We start from the raw sequence: 17890 nt of genomic DNA, 5'->3' as shown, positions 1-17890 counted from the left end.
TCACCGCTTTCCCTAGGAAAAGCCCGCCTGTGCATTGGAGGGTATTACCGTTGCGAGCACGGAATCATCTCAAATGGCTGCGCCGAGCCAAGCGTAGCGCAAAAAAGAGAAACGTGGGCGTTGGAAAACATGGCGTGGATGGATGGAACAAAATGGAAACATAATTTTGCTGCACGGTTCAGCACAAATAACGCACGAACTCATTGCGTCATATGCGCCCGTCCAATTGAAGCGAGAGTGCAAAAGCAAACCACATCACCGACACAGCAGGGGCGCGTCATCATCGTCCGTGACAGTCAGCAACCGATTGAAAATATCGCTGCAAATACCGGGGGTTGCTTGAACGGTAGGGAAAGATGCTGAGCACGAGAAAGGAACTTCACCAGTAAAAAGAAAAGCATAGGCAAAAACACGCGTACACACACACACACACACACACACACACACACATCTATACACGCATCTACGCTTGCGCACCTTCGCCGCCGACTCGATTGATCGATCCGTTTCACTACCGAAAACTTCGTTCTTCCTTTCTGCACGCTTGGCATGCGATGTTCAGCATATTCCTCCAGCATATAATGTATTGGATGTGGTAGCAAAGCGGCTGGTGTTGGAGGAAAGAGGAAAAACTCGCGACCATCGAGCAGAGACGGCCAACCGAAAAACGGGAAAGGGGAAAAATGGCCACAGCACTGGCTCGATGTTAACAACCGACGATAGAGTCGCCGAAAATATGCAGCGAATAACTGGGCAACGGACCGTCTTAGATATTTTCACACTTAATTTACACCAAAAGTTGCCTGCCGTCGATCAAGATCACAATATGCACAAAACACAAGTAGCTACATGCAGTTATTCCACTCACATTGAAGTTCACTAACCGATTGTCGATACGGCTTTGTCCCGGAATCGTTCCCTTCGGACAGCGGAAAGAATTATATGGTTTCCGAAGACCGCATATGGACCGCATAAAAACCATAAACCGACCATAAACACACAGAATCCAACATTTTCATCGACCCAAATTTTCCACACAATTTGACAGTTGTTGCAACCCACCTAACCAATGGTGGCTTGGAAAATGATTGGAAAACTCGTGGAGAACGCCCGAGCGCGCTGCAACGGCTTTCCAGCTTTTGTTAGTCAAAGGTAGCTTGAATAATCCTCGATTGTCCAGATAATGTTTTTTCAATACTTGCATTTTTATGAGTCTTTTTTGTGAGAAGTCACCTCGAAAAAAATATCAAACATTGCATGGGGCAGTGCTGCCTGGGACTATTGCAAACTACCATATTCGCTGTTCGGATATTTCGAACCCCTTGAGCTACCAAATTGCATATTTTTTGGGATTTACAGTGGGATTTTAAATGGTTAAACAATCGATTAAATGTATCAGAATCTTTAGAAAATATCTTGAAAGGGGTAGGGGGAGGGAAAAGAGTTATTACATACCAAATAAATCCTTTCTACCCTTACTCCTCTCCCTTCCAGATAGTTTTAATATTTAACCCCTGAAAGTAGGCATTTTTTATGTTTTAGCTGATGGTTTTTTTCCGTACACAAACAAGGTACCCAGCGAGAGCGAAGGCGCTAATAGTAGCATTTTACATTTAACTGTAATCTTTGCTTCTAACATTAACCCTTATATGGGTTAGCTGGAAATATATTAACGGTAATTTTTCAAGAGTTGCTCACGGATTTGACGTTCAGAAGTGTGCACAGAACACTGCTATTGTGGACGTAATGTAAAAGTGTGCACGTATTGGTAGGGCTTCGAATGAAGTACCAAATTGTCAAAAGATCAGCAAAAATAGGTTACAAAAACCATAACAAAATTGAAAAAGTTTTCTTTTGCCACAAGTAAAGAGCCAATCGATATAGATAACCACACGCAGCGCGTGCAATATGTCGTAGGAAGCTGATAGCCAGTGTGCATCATTCATTTTACTTCACTTTAACAACGATCATGACCAGTGTTGTTCTGCAAAATAACATCTGATAAGTGTTTGATAACTGCACCTGCGGGCTTAAAGCAATGTTGCTCGTTTAGGTTGATATGGAAAGTGAGAAACTATTGATGGCCGCTGGCGTAACAGCGGCCGTTGTTGTAGGTGCATTTGTTTTCTGGGGCCCTTCAGGTAGGTACCTTCTATGCTTCGCTTTTATTACTTTGCAGTTGTCTACTGTGTCGCTCCACCGTATCTCGGAGAAGGTTTTCATCCAATGCTCCGCTTTTGAGACGATTGATAGGTGTTTTTAATGTATTCTAGCATAATCAAATGAGTTTTTCCATGTATGTGCATTGATGTTTGGGTCCTAATTGCATTCCAGGCACGTCGAGATTGCGCCAGCGTCGGGGACAGATTGCTGGTCTTCATAACTTCGGCAAAACCTGCTTCCTCAACACTTTGTTGCAAGCGCTAGCCGCATGCCCTCAGTTTATTGCTTGGCTACAGCTGCATAACACCAAAGACAAGAAGAGCCTCGTATCATCTCTGCAGAATGTTTTGGAAGTAGTAAACGGCACCCACCCTACACTGAGAGGCGATCCCTACGCACCGGGTGCTGTAATCCGGGCGCTCAACTCGCTGGGCTGGGTCATCTCGCCCGAGGAGCATGATGCCCATGAGTTGCTGTTGGTGTTACTCAATTCGCTCGAGGAAGAGGTTTCGAAGCCGCGCAAAATCGGCTGTCTCTCGGATGCGCTCGATTATGATAAAGGTTGCCCAACGATGCCTGCCCGTCCATCCAGCGCAATGCTATCGGATTTCTGTAACGCTGAGTACGACGAATCGACTAATTTGACGCGGTACACTCGATCGGAAGCTCACACACCAGATTCGCCGCATTCTGTGTGTACTGAGCATGAAGAATCGCAAGACAACTCACTGGCGCTGGAGTACGGTACGTCTGCGTTGATTACCGCTGCCTTGGGTGCATCCAGCCGCCCACCGTGCCAGGAGATGGACAACATGCTGCAGGCGCCCGGGAATTTCATGCACAATCGTCATTCGGTCTCATACCGCTCTCTCGAGCGGCTCAATCGTGGGCCGGGCCGTGTTTCGGTGTGGAGTGACCGGCAGCAAAACCAAATACCACATCCATTTCGCGGCGGACTTGGAAGCCAGCTATGCTGCTCCGGGTGCGGCCATAAATCGACTGTGCGGTACGACAAGTTTGACAGCATAACGCTCCCTTTGCCATCGACTGTCACACCTGGTTTGGGGCTTGGAAATTTGCTTTCTGACTTCATTCAGCCAGAATCTATCGACGCGGTGCTGTGTGGAACGTGTGGCGAGACTGAGACACATACGAAAACACTCACCTTTAGTAAACTGCCGGCCTGTCTGTGCATACATATAGCACGCACGACGTGGCACGCAGGGGTTGGACGAGCGCAGAAGCGAATTGATAATGTACACTTCCCGGAAACACTGTCCATGGCACCATATAGCTTCGTGCAGCCTGGATTAAACAGCAATATCGGTACACCGTGGGGTAGCACCTCCTCCCTCTACCAGATCGGAATGAACGGTGCGCCACAAGATTCGGGAAGTCAAATGAGCGGTAGTCAACCGGACTATTTCGGCGGAACCAGTGACGTTGGGGTGGCCCCCGGTATGAACTTCAGTTCTTATACGTTCGGCGCTATGTTCCCGCGGAATCTTTACCGACTTCTTGCCGTCATCGTGCACTCGGGCGAAGCAAATGAAGGTCATTTCGTCACTTATAGGAGAGGAGCACTGCGAAATTCATACAAGTAAGTAAAATCGTACCATTATTTACAATCTATGCCTATTGTTGCCAAAGACAGTGCGTATATCGCTGGTTTTCTCTTCCGTAACAGGTGGTACTACACGTCAGATGCTGTGGTTCGTGAGGTTCCAATCGAAGAGGTCCTTAACAGCTCTGCTTACATGCTATTCTACGATCGCAGTACTAAAACACGCTAAATTATAAATCAAATACTTGTTGGAAAAACATGAGAGAAGTAAAGGAGGAGGGAGAGAGAGAGAGAGTGAAAGAGATATATATATATATATATATATATATATATAGAGAGAGAGAGAGAGAGAGAGAGAGAGAGAGAGAGAGAGGAGAGGAGAGAGAAAGAGAGATCTTTTGGTAATATTTCCATACTTGGAAAACAAACATACATGTTTTGTTTGAAATATTAAAAGAATAGGCAATTTAAAGATGTAGAGAAAATGCACTTCGGGCAAATATGCGTTTAACGGTAGTTCACCTAAAAACTGTTCGTGTCTGTTCGCTCACGGTGGTCTTTGAAAACAACCCTTACATGTTTAAGGTACCGTATCCACAAGTCTTTTCGCTGATTGCGTGGAATTTAGGACTATACAGTACTTGCAAGGCCTTCCCACTCTCCTGATATGTTTGCAACTTGATTTATGCGTCACTTGATATTCGTTTAATAGGATAAAGGATCAGGAGATCCGCTGAACGCTTTTTCACGTTTATTGGTATGTTTGAGATGGTTGTCTTGTCGTGTCTAGTCCAGAACACCTATTTTTACCGAATATTATCTTCGACACACGGCATTTAACGACATTTGAACAACATAATTCTCTGTATACTATAAATGAGGCATATGGGTTTTAACGCCCGCTTCCCTCGTGCCAGTTCTCGTGAATTAAACTGCTGCTTTTTCTTCTTTCTGGGGGGAAAATTGAAATTGGAAAAATTGAAAAATTCATTTTCTGCACTCTAATTAGCTTTAAAAAGAAGTGAACATTATTTTACAAATACACGTGAGCGAGTGTATGGCCCAGTTTTGCATATTCTATGTGCGTAGCTATTTCATAGACCACTGCTGTAAATATAAAGAATATACTTTGCTGAATTTTATATTACATAACAAATTCCATTACCTAGATGTATACGCATATGGAAATAAAAACGCTGTCTGCTATATATCCCTCCCCGGACAGTGTTCATTTCTGTCCTTCCTTCAACGAACGTGATGTACTAAAACAGGATATGCGCTGTCGGCTCATCAATGACCACACACCCACTGGCTTTCCGGCGATAATAAACGCTGCAATTGATAGAGCTATTCTAAAATTTATCAGTTTCTCGCGATGAACTGTGTGTTGTTTGGGTTATTCGGGACTTCTGACTGCATACGTGGACGGCGAGTGTGGTGCAATCCAATTAGTTCACTGTTTCTGTGAAGCATCTTTGCATATCGTTCTGAGAAGAATACTATCCTTTTCTTGGCATAAAGATGCTCAGCATATTGCAGCATAGCCCGTATAGTTTTGCTGTTGTTTTTGTGAAAATCTTGATTTGCGTGCAACTTTGCCTGTTATGTTATGCTATGTTAATAGAATTGCATAACTTTGGGAATTACATATATGATCTGATGAAACGCGCCATCAGATTGATTTGTTATGAGCGCACAAAAAAATCTAATAGAATAACAATTACCATTTGACAATGATGCCTCTCATCTCCTTCAGATAGCTATGATTATCGTACTAAATGTGTAATAAAACCAATCGTTGTCACTACCAACTATGAATAAAACTGGAGGTAAATTTGAGCTTCCCGAGAGGAATGGTAAACATTAGTTCTTTCCGTCGGTGTTTCCTTTTCATATCCAAGCTAAACACAGCTGTCTTCATGAATCATTCACCATTGAGCCATCTTTTCGATACCGAAAAATCAAATTTGTACATAAAAGCTAAGGAAAGAGTTATTAAAAGATGTAAGTAAAAGCGATATAAGTAGCCTAATTCATTAATGTAACGCGGTATCGGTGTAGTATAGACAATACATAGTGACGCCTAAGATGACGAATACCTTGCCAAAAAGGTCAAGTAGACTTAGCCTAGCGTTACATTTGCAAAGAGCATAACATTTTCAAAGAGCATAAGAAAACAACTAACAACGAAAACACAGCACTACGTTCTCTGTTTGTGCATTTGGTCTCAAATCCTGTTCTCAGGTAGTAGTTTGCACAGCAATCGAAAAAGGGGAACGACCTTTCGCTCCCGGAATCTGGTGGACAAAGAGGAAGTCTAAAAACTACACCGATCAACAGCAGTGGTTTGCATTCTGGATTCCAACAACTTCAAAGGCCAAAGATTGCTGGTACGACCGGTACTGATACTAGTTGCTTGGTTAGAGCCGAACTCACGAGATATGTCAAGTGTGAGGGACAGCTTTGATTTCGTTTTCTGTTCTAAATTTCCATCCAACCTGTTCCAAAGCATTTAAAGGACGATTTCCTTTTAACCATAACTAAATTAATGTACCTGTCGAATCCTTTGGTATCCTTCGTGTACGCTCATGTAGTTTTTTATATTGTTTTTTTTTTTAGTTCCCCCTCCCCCCTCTCTCTCTCTCTCTCTCTCTCTCTCTCTCTCTCTCTCTCTATCCTTCTCATTCTTTCCCTTTTCCTCTCTCTTTATATCGTTATCTCCGCCCTTCCCAGATCCGCAGGCGCAGCGAAGCACGTGATCTTCGTATTCTGGGAATGTAATCCTACTCCGATTAGTAGACTTGGATGCGGCGTTATCCCTTCGCTGACACTTCTGCTAAATAACGACATTTTCTTTCTCTCTTTTTCTCTCTGTCTCTCTGTCTCTCTGTCTCTCTCTCTCTCTCTCTCTATTTTTTTGTTCCACTCTTTTTCGCTCTTCTTATCTTGCGCTCGGTTTTCCTTTCTCCCTCGCTATCTCTATTGTTTTCTTGCGATTTATCCTTTTTTTGGTTCTTCTTATAGTAGTAAGGGTACAATCGGTAATCATCTCCTAGTCATCTTAACTCTAGACAAAATTAACTAATTAGCTACCGCAGTGACAAGCTCTAACACTTGTCGTGGGTCTCAAATTCGGCAGACAGTGGTTGGTGAAAAGTGGCGCGAGAGAAGTCCACGGCCAAAACGGACCACAAGAGACAAACACAAAAAATTTAGAGTCCGCATATAAGCGTGTGCGTGCGACTCGGTGCTTGGGTCTGCGTGGAGAGGGATAGGTGGGCAGAATATGCTGAAATGGAAGGGCGCGCAGTTGAAAGGGAAGGAGCGATTAAGGATTCTCTCTATCTCATGGCATGTCGCCGCACACGACGGGGTGAAGGGAGTTTGCCGTATAGAAGATGGTGCCGCAACGCAAGGGTGGGCGCGGGAGAGACGGCGCGGCGGGGGGGGGGGGGGTGGTGGAAGAAGGGGCTGGTAGAAGAAGAGAAAGGAGGGGCTCGAAAAAAAAAATAAAGCCAGTCAGCGAGTTGCTCGAATGGATCAGTTTAAATTTTGCTATCCGTCGAGCAAGCCACACCGCGGCATCCACTTTGAATCGCGCACAACGTCCAAACGTGCCGGACTTTCTATCGTTCGTACTTCACATGAATAGTTTATTTGTGTAGAGGAAGCAGTGTCCGTTCAAGTTAAAGTGTGCGAAGGACCCCAAACGATTCAGTAAGTCAATGAGTTTTCAAATAATTATTTGTGATTTCCCATGATGGTGGAGCGTCTGCATGCAGCGTATGAAGGTCGAACCTCTCAGTTTAGTGATGGGCTGTGTAGGACTGCTATCCTGCGCCCAACGCGTGCCCGGTGGGCAGGGACGTATGGTATAAGTTAACGGAAGAGATGCTAGTTTTAAAATTCATCATACTGTGTGCAGGTTCAAACCAATCAATACAAGCCACGCAACGCGCTGTTGGGTTCATCAACAATCAAACATAGCAGTAGCTACGGTAGCTGGTGTAACAGTCGTGCTTAGTGATTAATGATTAGATTGATTTATCTAGATATGATCGGTTGTTTTTTTTTGTTGTTGCTATTGTTGTAAGGCTTCATATCTTTGAAATTGTTGATTAAAGTGTAGGTGAACCAATGAACTGGTTGTCGTTGAAATGCAAGCATCCATTATCGATCCGCATCGGTATCCACCATATTCACGTGCGCCGTCGATCGAGTGTCCAATCGGTTTTTGGAGCAAGTGTAGATGAATCAATTAACGAGGCTCGTTCGGTGGGCATTTCGGGTGGGCAGCTCATTCTAGGCCCAGGGCCGCCGCGGTAGAGACGCACCACCAACACCATCTCACCTCCTCTTTGCTATCGTCTGATCGTTTTCTCGGACAAAAAAGGTGGACGTGCTCGTCACCCGTTGATTAAAATTTCAGCTGCGTCCTGACACCGACCCTGTTTCGAAGCATTATACTAAGATTACGGCACGCGGTGCTGCATTGCGCCACTTGGTCAGCACGATCATACCTCATTGGAGTCAATCGTTTTGCCATTGCCATTAACCCAAAGTGCTGTTGTGTGAAGCGTACTTTCCAGACGGATTTGTGGGGTGGTTTAAAGGGGGTGGGGGGGTGAGGTTTGATAGAAGCAGGAGAAGGCCTACGAGCGATAGCAACAAAAGTAGAGTGAAATAGGGACGTTTGTTTGGGATGATTTCAATATTTCTGATTCATCATTAGAACGCACCACAGCGGGCAAGGTGGTTGTGGTTTGAAAAATGTGGCGTTGTGTTGAATGTAAAAATGTTTTTGATTTTTTTCAAAAAAAAAACCCCCCTCGTAAACCCCTTTTGCTGTGAGTGTGTGTGTCTGTGTGTGGCCTACCGAGCATACAAATCATAGCGCCGAATGACACTGTATTTATCTGAATGCAATAAGCTACCGAGCTGAGTTATTCCCGCCGAAACTTTCGCTTGTTTGCCAAAGGGTGTTGTCCAGAACCAGAGAAAGTCCAGAGAAGAGAGTACGACACGTAACAACCACGTGCACCATTCAAAACGCTGTCGCATGGGCGCACGCGTGCTCGCAGTGATATCACGCTGGCTTCGGCACCGTCGTTTGCTTTACACTTCCGAGCTGCGCATACGCAGCTGTGTCGATTATTCCCGTTTTGTGCGCACGGCGGGTGCAACTTCCATTCGTTTTCAGGACGAATCTGATTAGTTGCGCTTAAGTATATGCAACTGCGGCGTGGAGGAGTCAGACCCCCTCTCCCCCCCGTGTTAAGGTAACCGCGATTTCTATTTTGATTCTTCGGTGTGATTCGATTTTCGATTCATCATTTTGATTGTCTGCGTGTGTGGAATGGTTGCCTTTTTGGAGGGATTCCACGCAATGGAAATGAAAATTGGTGGGCCAGGAATTATAAATAACAGTCAGAAAAGCTTCATTGCTGTGCTGCATGTGGCATATGTGGAAAAATCCAGAAATAACACGACCAGAGCATGCGTGAGTGCGTTAACAATGATTTCAAAAATTAGATTGTCTTCAAACAAGATTAACTGATCTCACAGTGGAGATTTCACCACGTTCAGCTGAATAGTCAGTCGCTTGACTGTATGTGGTGAGCCGTTGCTGCATTATTTAATTGTCACACCGTGTGGCCTCATTAGTCCCCTGGTGATTCAACGTGAAAGCAAACGGTTCTGCAAACAGAACGCAATACGCCACTGCCAGCGTTATTGGACCGTTCGCCAAAGATTGAAAGAAAAAATGGCATATTCGTATGGTAATGAGTAGGCCTCCTCCCTTGCACGCTCCTTCCCGGACGGCCCCGAAGGTCTACTTTCCAAATTTCCGAATTTCCAGCCAGTTGAATCAACCCGGGGAAGGGAGTTTCGTGGGACGCGGAAGAGAACAGTTGCGTTAGACACGATGAGATCACGAGTGGCGTGAGTGGGGAGCGCTGTGATATCGGTCGGCTATCAGAGCGCTATAGTCTATGTAGGACGTATAATGGGAATGCTAACGTGCGGGTGGTGGGATGTCCACACTGTCCAATCTGATATGCTATGACGTGATACCTCCGAGCAGCAAACCAATCTTCGCCAACACTGTTTACAGCATTGCCCATAAATCATCACTAATCTCAGCGGGTTCAGCAGAATGCTATCCAAAGAATCCCACACATTAGTCGGGGCTGCTGGGTAAGCATGGTACCATAAAATACCATTAAAATTATCAACCGTGGCATGTCAGCTTTCTTTACACGCGTGTGTGATGAAATTGGGAATTCTTTCTGGCCCAGAAATGGTAAAAAAAAAAAATCAAACGATGAGGTAGAAAGGCATCGTCGGGAATGTAGGAAAAGAGCACATTCAAACCCGAGCTCATTAAGAATTCTGAAATCTGAGGTCCAACCGCTGTCAATATTTGTGAAACCAGTTCCGCCACTCGCAAATCCCTGCGGCCCCAATCGCGGAGTATACGCACCTCTCTTAAGCACTATCAACAGCAGCAACAGCAACAGCAGCAGCAGCAGCAGCAGCAGCAGCAGCATCATCAACATCATCATCATCATCATCATCGTCGTAAGAACCATCTTCGGGTTGGCGAGATTGCAAATGTCAACAATCTCGCGAGTGCACTGCTTTCCGTGGTTCTTCTATCCGCGCGGTGATTCGGGTGGTTTCGATTAGTCCGGTTCCGAAGGAGGAGGCTGTATGCGCCGATTCATGTCTGTCAATTCATATCAACCAGCCACAGAATTAAGCCTTAATGTCAAATGTAATATGGTTCTTGAGGGGCCTCCATATACCAATTCACACGTCTCAGGAAGCGAGACGACGAGGAAGCGGGACACACATACACACATAGGCACACGTAGGCAGACAACAAGGGATAATGGAATTTAAAAAAAAAAAAAAAGAAAGGAAAATAAAACTTAACTCAATACCTTGCAGCCCGTCCAGGATGTGTCTGGGAAGTATAAGACCATAGCACCGCGCGCATAGTGCATCCATGCTGGGCTGTAGCATGGCATATAAAAACTGCGTGTCCCTACTGAGACAGCAAATTGTGCTATATATGCCCACACCGGTGTAATGTCAAATGGCGTTGATGAAGGAATGATGCGTGCAGTTAAGCAACCGAAAAAAAAAAAATATATATATATATATATATACGTTTGGAAAACCAGTTATTAGCGCTAGGAGGCCTAGGTGGGAGTAGAAGGTGTGTGATGGGCAAGACATTCTGAGAAGGTTAATAATTGTTTCAGTGTGTAGGGAAGTGGACAACCGCATGCATTCGATCCATCTTGATTGTCGCACCACGTTTTGTACCGCACCGATAACGGCCAACTTTTTCACAACTAGATGAGCTACGCGTGAAGTAGCTGTTGGCAAGCAATGTCAACGAACTCCTAATCTAGTCCGGATTTTATTGTTCGATTTGATATTAGCTATCAAAGAAGTTGTTATGAGTACTCCGTCAAAACTACGGCTGCGTGTCGCCCCGGCAGTATAGCCGAGCTTTGCTGGATCACGCAAAATTAACATAAATCGTGATCGCCGTCTAATATGTTAACGCCCGCTTACGGTGCGCTGCGGGGCGATATTAATCTGGCAAGGAAATATATGAATAAATTTGTTTTCCTCCCCATTTTATCTGCTGATGGAGAATTAATATTTGTAAAATGCTTCACTGGCACGATTTTACTAAGTAAGATTGATACACAAAGTGACATTGTGAAATTTTGGGCCAAACAAACATTCCACGCAGCCAGGAATGACGACGTCTCTCACTCTTCTGATCTGCTTGCCTTCTTCTCTACTCTTCCGCCAGTGGCATGCTTCTTTCGAAATTGCTCTGCGTGTAGACTACTGCCTGTTTGTTAATTTTACATTTACAAAACAAGCGCATGCTATATGCTAGAACGTTCGTTATGTTTACGGTAATTTCTGGTATGTTTTAATAATATTTATTGCTCCTAGTTTTTTTTTTCTTCAATAATCCAAATTGCCGAAAAACAATTCATACCGCAGCAATTTTCAATCTTGTTGTCATTTCTTTGCCATCTTAATTTATATCTGAGTAAAAGTGAAAATCAATCATAGCGTCAAAGTATATGTATAGCATATTATAAAATGTGTGATTTGTGAAAAATAAAACATCAAACGTAATCTCTTTAACAAACGTATTATACCTCTATTGTAATAAACCAATCATTTATTAAAATAAAGGTTTATTACGTTTGTAAAAGTTGTTTCAAGTAACAACAATGCTTTCTGCAGATGATGAAATATAAATGCAAGCGTTGTTGAAAACAAATTTACATTGATAGAGTTTACAGTGTCCACCGCATCGTGCACAGAGCATCACCCACGAGCAGCTATAATTTACTCAAAGGAATGCGCTCAAAAATAATACTGTACCATAAGAAATGATTTAATTTAGAACCAGATCGATGTGATGTGTTTTTTCGGGCACGCTAACCCATTCAATAAAAAAAACCTCATCCCGGTAAACAGTGAAATGAACAGATAATAGTGACAGAAACAAGTTGTTAGCATTTGACGCGCAAGCCGCGTGATCAATTACTTTATCCTCCGAATCTATGCCAGCTTATTGCTAACGATCTTGAACTATAACGATGCAGAGCAAAATCACCTTGTTCTGTCTCACTTGATATTCTGATCTGCTTTCGGCAACCGCTCGGTTCAAATCTATCCATTGTAGTGCGTAGCGAACAGGTTTCGGCAGCTTTTGCAGGTTTCACCAGCATCATGCTTCAGGGATACATTACGTTAGTCTGGTCTCACCGCATATACCGCAGCATAACCGCGCACCGCACCATAACAATGTAGCAATGCTCTTAAGGGGGGGGGGGGGGCTTCGGTAATTCCTGCACAAAAAAAATGTTCATTTTCGACGATTTTTTGGGACGTAACCATTCAATTTTATTCTTTCAAATGGATAGCTTATTAAACTGCAACTTTTGAAGAATATTTAGTGCTATTTTGGGAAATATTGAATTAAAACTTCTTTCATGGCATCACATTTAGGTAGTCGTGACTTCGAAAAGATACTTTTTACGGCGCACATCGTAGCTGGGTGATGGGTCACCGGAAAAATACAAACCGATACTCATTTGAAAGCTTATAAGTTTATCTAGCTATCCCCGTCAATCGTTTTCGTTTTTGTTGAATTTCCTTTTTTCCGATTTTTGGCAGACTTTTGAAGTTGAAAAAGTGATGCTTTTTCTCCATTTGCCTAAAAACACGATTTTCGGCGATTTGTTTAATAAAAAGTATCAACCATTTTCACGAAAACTCGACGGAACTACCTACCAAAAAGTGTACAGATTATGTGTTAAAAATTTCAAATCGATCGGTCCAGTAGTTTTTACGGTACTGGATGGACACCGACTTTGAAAACGTTGCTTTTTGGTGAAACGCTCTTCAAAGCAGCGAGCTGCAGGGAGCGGATTTTCAAAAATCTGTATCCTTGTCAGTTTTGCTTCGATTGATCCAAAACGTTTCCACAATGTTCTTAGAAGGATCAGCATAGAGGGGAAAATGTTAAAAATATGTGTCACAAAACAAAATTAAATACCGAAGGCCCCCCTAAATGTCAACCACTTCAGAACGCAAGCGCAAGCTTTTACGAACACGTTTTTCATACGGTTTTTCGTATAACTCGTTTTTTTTTGTGTTGTTGCTATTGGCATCGTAACATCCTGCTCAGTGCTGCACATCAGAGCGGAAGATTTTTAAGCAATTACCATTGATAATATCATGCCCATCCATAATGCTATATAACGTTTGCTCGTCCGTTTTAAAAACTTGCGAACAAAAACTGCGTACACACATGATATGATACCCACCACTCCTGCAACCATGATGATGCATGTGATTCCGTCCGATTCGTACACTAATGGACGCTTTCAGCTTATTTTGATTCGTAACATTCTTATCTGTCGATTAGCGGTCACTGCCAGCGAGGGCTTGCATATATATATATCTGTGCTCATGCGTGCTGTTTCTCTTCCCTTTTTTTTTTTTAATCCCTATCCCTATCCCAATTCCACCGTCACGCCTGATAAGAGCGGCCACTAATGGTCTACTTTACATAAAGTCGTGCCGGTATTGAGATCACCACTCTGAATTTTTATAGCCCATCCACACGGTGTGCACTGCGATCAGTCTATCTTCGGCAGGCCTATTGATTAAGGAGCCAGGCCAGATAATAGATGAGTATCATTGGACATGCTCACCTTGCCGAGGCAAAAAGGGAGTTATAGCCGTTGCGAAAATCGAAACATGATACGAAATGTTCCTGCGGCCGAAGGTGTTAGTTTCGGTTCGGCTCGATGTCATTTGGTTTTTTTTTTTTTTGGGGGGGGTTTGCGACCGCAACGATGTTTGAAGAAACCGCACAAACAGCGCACAAGTGGATGCGGATGCTACGGTCAAGCCATGCTGGATGACTTCCCGTGTGCCTATCAGCATTGTGACGGCGGTATGCGTGGGCTGCTTGCTTGTTGCTGGTTGCAGGAACGAGGCAGAAGAGGAGCGCTATTTCGCGCTTTCCATTCCACTGAGCAAACCCACTAGCCCCCCACCCCCCCCTATTCAGGTCGAGAAGAGCGATAAGGCTGTTCAACTTCATAAAGCATTCTACAGCCAGCACCACAATCACGTGTTATGCTTAACCATATAGATATTATACCCTGCCGGGGGCCTGGGACGCGGAGGAAGCAAGCACTAGCAGGACTAAAAGCCCGGACGATTCGTCTCTCAGTCGACAGTTTGAACACCGACTAGCCGGGAAACGGGTTGCGCCAAGCTTTTGTTTTGTTTTGTTTTTTTTTTGTTTTTTTTTTTATATTGAAAGTCGTCTCTCCAGCCTGGCTGTATCTTCTCCACCGTTGAAACGTGGTGCACGATGGGAAGAACGGTTGCTGACCCCTGCCGCCGGTGGTCAATTTTCCCCAAATTAATCATCCAGCTGGTGGCGGTGTGGTGGTTGATGTGTGGTGCTGGAAGACCTGGTGGGGAGCGGTTGAGCGTGTGGACAGTGAGCGGATTACCACCAGCAGCAGCAGCAGCAGCAGCAAAGCATGCCGAATCCGAACCGGATGGTAAATGATCAACGCGATCAACCGCGTGCGCCTGTCGAAAAAAAAAAAGAAAAGAAAAACAACCAACCAGCCGCCTGCTAATTAGTGTATTTCTTGTTGTGGTTTTGTTTTCGTGCGGTGCGGTCCTCCACCAGCGAAGGTAGAGGAACCGCCGGTCAACTGCTGGGAGCGGATCGTCACCAGCGGCACATTCGATGACTACTACCGGCTCGAGGACGTTGGCAATGTACCGTCGGAGCAGTACCCGGTCAACCTGAGCCTGGCAGTCGTGCTCGGCAATCGGCAGGAAGAGCTGGGTGTGCTGCTGTCCGCCGAAAATCGTAGCCTAGCCCATCCGGACTACGCGCGCACGTACGAGATGCGCCTGACCAATGTCTACACCGTGCTGTACCGCGAAACGATCAAACTCCAGGCGTACCACAGCCCCCGCGATAAGCTTTTCCCCGCCGATATGTTTCGGTTGCGGTTTCTCGTGAGCCACGATGGGAACGTGACGGTGCTGGTGAATGAACAACGTGCGCCCCGTACCCTGCTGGCCGTTTACGATAAGCGCCCACCATTGGCACTCCGCTACATCAGCTTCTCGTCCCGCATGAACGCATATCCGGTACGGTACTTCCTCGGGTGTGGTATGGCTCGGTACGCCGTCACCGGGGCACCGTCGGCAGCAGCAGCAGCAGCGGGTGAAGAGAATGAAGAGCCCCGGGTGGGCTCGCTGCTGTCGAGCAGCCCGGCCGGTCCGTCCTGCCCGGTCTGTCTACCGCAGCGCTGTGAGGTGATCGTTAAGGCGTGCGCTGATCCTTCACCCGAGCCCGAACCAACACCGAAACACCACCCACTCACCTTGAACACGACGAGTGGGGCCGGCGACGGTGAAGCGAAGGCACGCGAGAAGTACTACTTTTTCTTCACCATGCATCTCACGAAAAACCGCCACAAATCATCTGGCGGTGGCAACTGATGCGCTGCGATTCGTTCACTTCCTCCACTGAAGCGAAAAATATCGCGGGGGGGTTTTATTTTTTTAAAATTTTTATTCAGTTATAGGTGACACTCACTGGGGTCCCTCGATTGGCCCTGTTGGGCCCTGTTTTGTCGTATCAGGCGTCGGCCCCAAAAGGCACCATCTCGATGGGTTTCGGCACGATGACAGTAAACACCCTACATATTATTTATGGAACCTATATGTATGTTCCCACTCCCTGGTGCTGCATGTTGATACCGCGATGGCAATGTTACTACTGCAGTCCGAGTAAGCTATTATATGTTCGGCGAACAAGGGAACCACAAACAATAACAACAACAACAACAACAACAACAACAAAACCATACGCAAAAGACAGTGATGTACAACAATAAACGTTATATGGTCTGGTACAGGTGTCTAGTAGTGGGTTTCGAGAAGGGCGGCCTCACTTGGTGCTGCACGGAGGGAGCACGGTGGCACCGGTACGGTTATTCAACACAAGTGTTAATGGCAAGGATGCGCGCGAATGCCGTACGCTCTTCAACACGCATTGCGGTAGGGAGCGCGCCGGTCTTCTACTCCGATTGCGCGTGGATGGATGAGTAGCGGTCAGCAAAATATGCGTTGACCTCTTCGCGAAAGGGCACCGGGGAGAATCATCTTCAGCGCAGAAGGCTACCGTAACCTTTCGCCTTCGGTAAGACCGCCTTGTGGTCCCGATCCTCGGAAAAGGTCACATTGTCGCGTTGCTTGTCCTTGCGCACAAGGAAGAAAGGAAGGAAGGATCCTTTTCAACCCAGGACTTACGCGCGGGGTTTTTGTCCGCGTCGTTTCGCAAAAAAAAAAAAAAAAGGTTGGGAATTATAGGGATGCTGTGGTACGATAAACAATCCGTGTAAATCGGTCATCTCTCACTCCACTCTCTTTCTCTTAATTTTGTCCTATCTATCGCTACGGGCGCGTAATCATTCTGCATTGATTGACTGCTTGCTGCATTAACCGTGCAAGAGAATTAGCTACAGACAGGGAGTCCTTTTGTATTTTAAATCTACGATACGCAGAACCACGTCCCACTGAGCTTAGATATTTTCACCCGTTTTTTTTTTTACGATTATCTCCCACAAGCCACAATCGCATCGCGCTCGGACACTCCAATCCAGGACCGTGTAACACCGGTCGAACCAAAGCAAGATAGCAAGATTCCATTGCACATTTGTGGAGTTCTGCACTGATTCCCTTTTTCTGCACTGCCCAACTGCTTCCCGGTGGGGGCCAAAATCTTCTAACCAGTTGTAGAACTGCTTCCAGTTTGCCGGGGTGCCAGTGTGCTGTCGATGCCCTTTCGGTGACCGCTTTGACGGCCTACAGCGACTGCGGCTATTGCTCCGGGTTCGTCCTTGGCATTTGGGAACGCGTTCGGGAGGGATTGGGACAACTCAAACCTCCAGTGCACACGCCATATTTTGCCGAGCACTTGTAGGGGACCCGCGACAACCATGGGCACGGCTGGGACATACTCTCGAACCCGTCACACGAAAGATCAGAACCCTGCAGTCTGGTCCAGACTGAAATCAAGTACAGGTGGTGCAGCTTATAATTGCCAAATGAAGCGAAAGAGATAGAGCAAGAGAGGGTGAGAGAGCGCGGGCTCGCGCGAGCGCGCGCGCGAGAGAGAGAAAGAGAGAGAGAGGGAAACGGGAATTCCTTCCTTTTCGGTTTCCAGATGGTGCAATTGCTGAGGTTGGCATCAGAACTGCACAGTAGTGCCTCTAAGCTTACATGCTGAGCGCGGGTTTATTTAATAACAGTGTGCATTACAACTAGAAAAGGTACAGATACCAACTACTCCTGTAATATTGAAATGTTTGCCGTCTAAAATGTAAAATAAATGTCTATACATAATTTCTTGCTTAATAAAATCAGGGACGACGTTAAATTCTCCCCTCCAGGTGGCTCAAAAGATGTTCATAACTTAATAAATTGCTTCAAATGCTTCACACGCTTTCGATTATGCCTCTATTTTAATCGCACTGCTTCAAAAGAATGGCTTAAAAGAGCATT

At 45.4% G+C, this 17890-nt stretch overlaps 3 protein-coding genes across 11 annotated transcripts in view; 2 read left to right on the top strand and 1 right to left on the bottom strand.

The window, feature by feature from the left end:
• The window catches only part of LOC126579518 (kinesin heavy chain), a 13390-nt gene extending 12482 nt beyond the window's left edge, over window positions 1-908 (bottom strand). For 2 of the 8 annotated variants that reach the window (XM_050242868.1, XM_050242872.1), the window contains exon 1: window positions 792-898. The gene's annotated coding sequence lies outside the window, so the exon portion shown is untranslated. The other 6 variants (XM_050242870.1, XM_050242873.1, XM_050242874.1 and 3 more) reach the window with 5 other exon arrangements.
• Window positions 909-1812: 904 nt separating this feature from the next.
• On the top strand, window positions 1813-4937 carry LOC126579853 (ubiquitin carboxyl-terminal hydrolase 30 homolog). Its single transcript, XM_050243507.1, has 3 exons — window positions 1813-2141; window positions 2335-3763; window positions 3851-4937. The coding sequence occupies exons 1-3, from the start codon at window positions 2060-2062 to the stop codon at window positions 3954-3956; spliced, it is 1617 nt and encodes a 538-aa protein (XP_050099464.1). The 5' UTR covers window positions 1813-2059; the 3' UTR covers window positions 3957-4937.
• Window positions 4938-14618: 9681 nt separating this feature from the next.
• Window positions 14619-16750, top strand: LOC126579899 (uncharacterized). Of its 2 annotated transcripts, none has more exons than XM_050243612.1 (2): window positions 14619-14862; window positions 15006-16750. In XM_050243612.1, the coding sequence occupies exons 1-2, from the start codon at window positions 14667-14669 to the stop codon at window positions 15821-15823; spliced, it is 1014 nt and encodes a 337-aa protein (XP_050099569.1). In that variant the 5' UTR covers window positions 14619-14666; the 3' UTR covers window positions 15824-16750. The 2 variants fall into 2 exon arrangements, with proteins under 2 accessions (XP_050099569.1, XP_050099568.1); XM_050243611.1 differs by having other exon boundaries at window positions 14997-16750.
• Window positions 16751-17890: the final 1140 nt, after the last annotated feature.

The sequence above is a fragment of the Anopheles aquasalis genome, chromosome Y (assembly GCF_943734665.1).
Source record: "Anopheles aquasalis chromosome Y, idAnoAquaMG_Q_19, whole genome shotgun sequence".
Taxonomy (NCBI): Eukaryota; Metazoa; Arthropoda; class Insecta; order Diptera; family Culicidae; genus Anopheles; species Anopheles aquasalis.
Note: the sequence above shows the minus strand (reverse complement) of the source record. Positions and strands in the feature narration are given on the sequence as shown.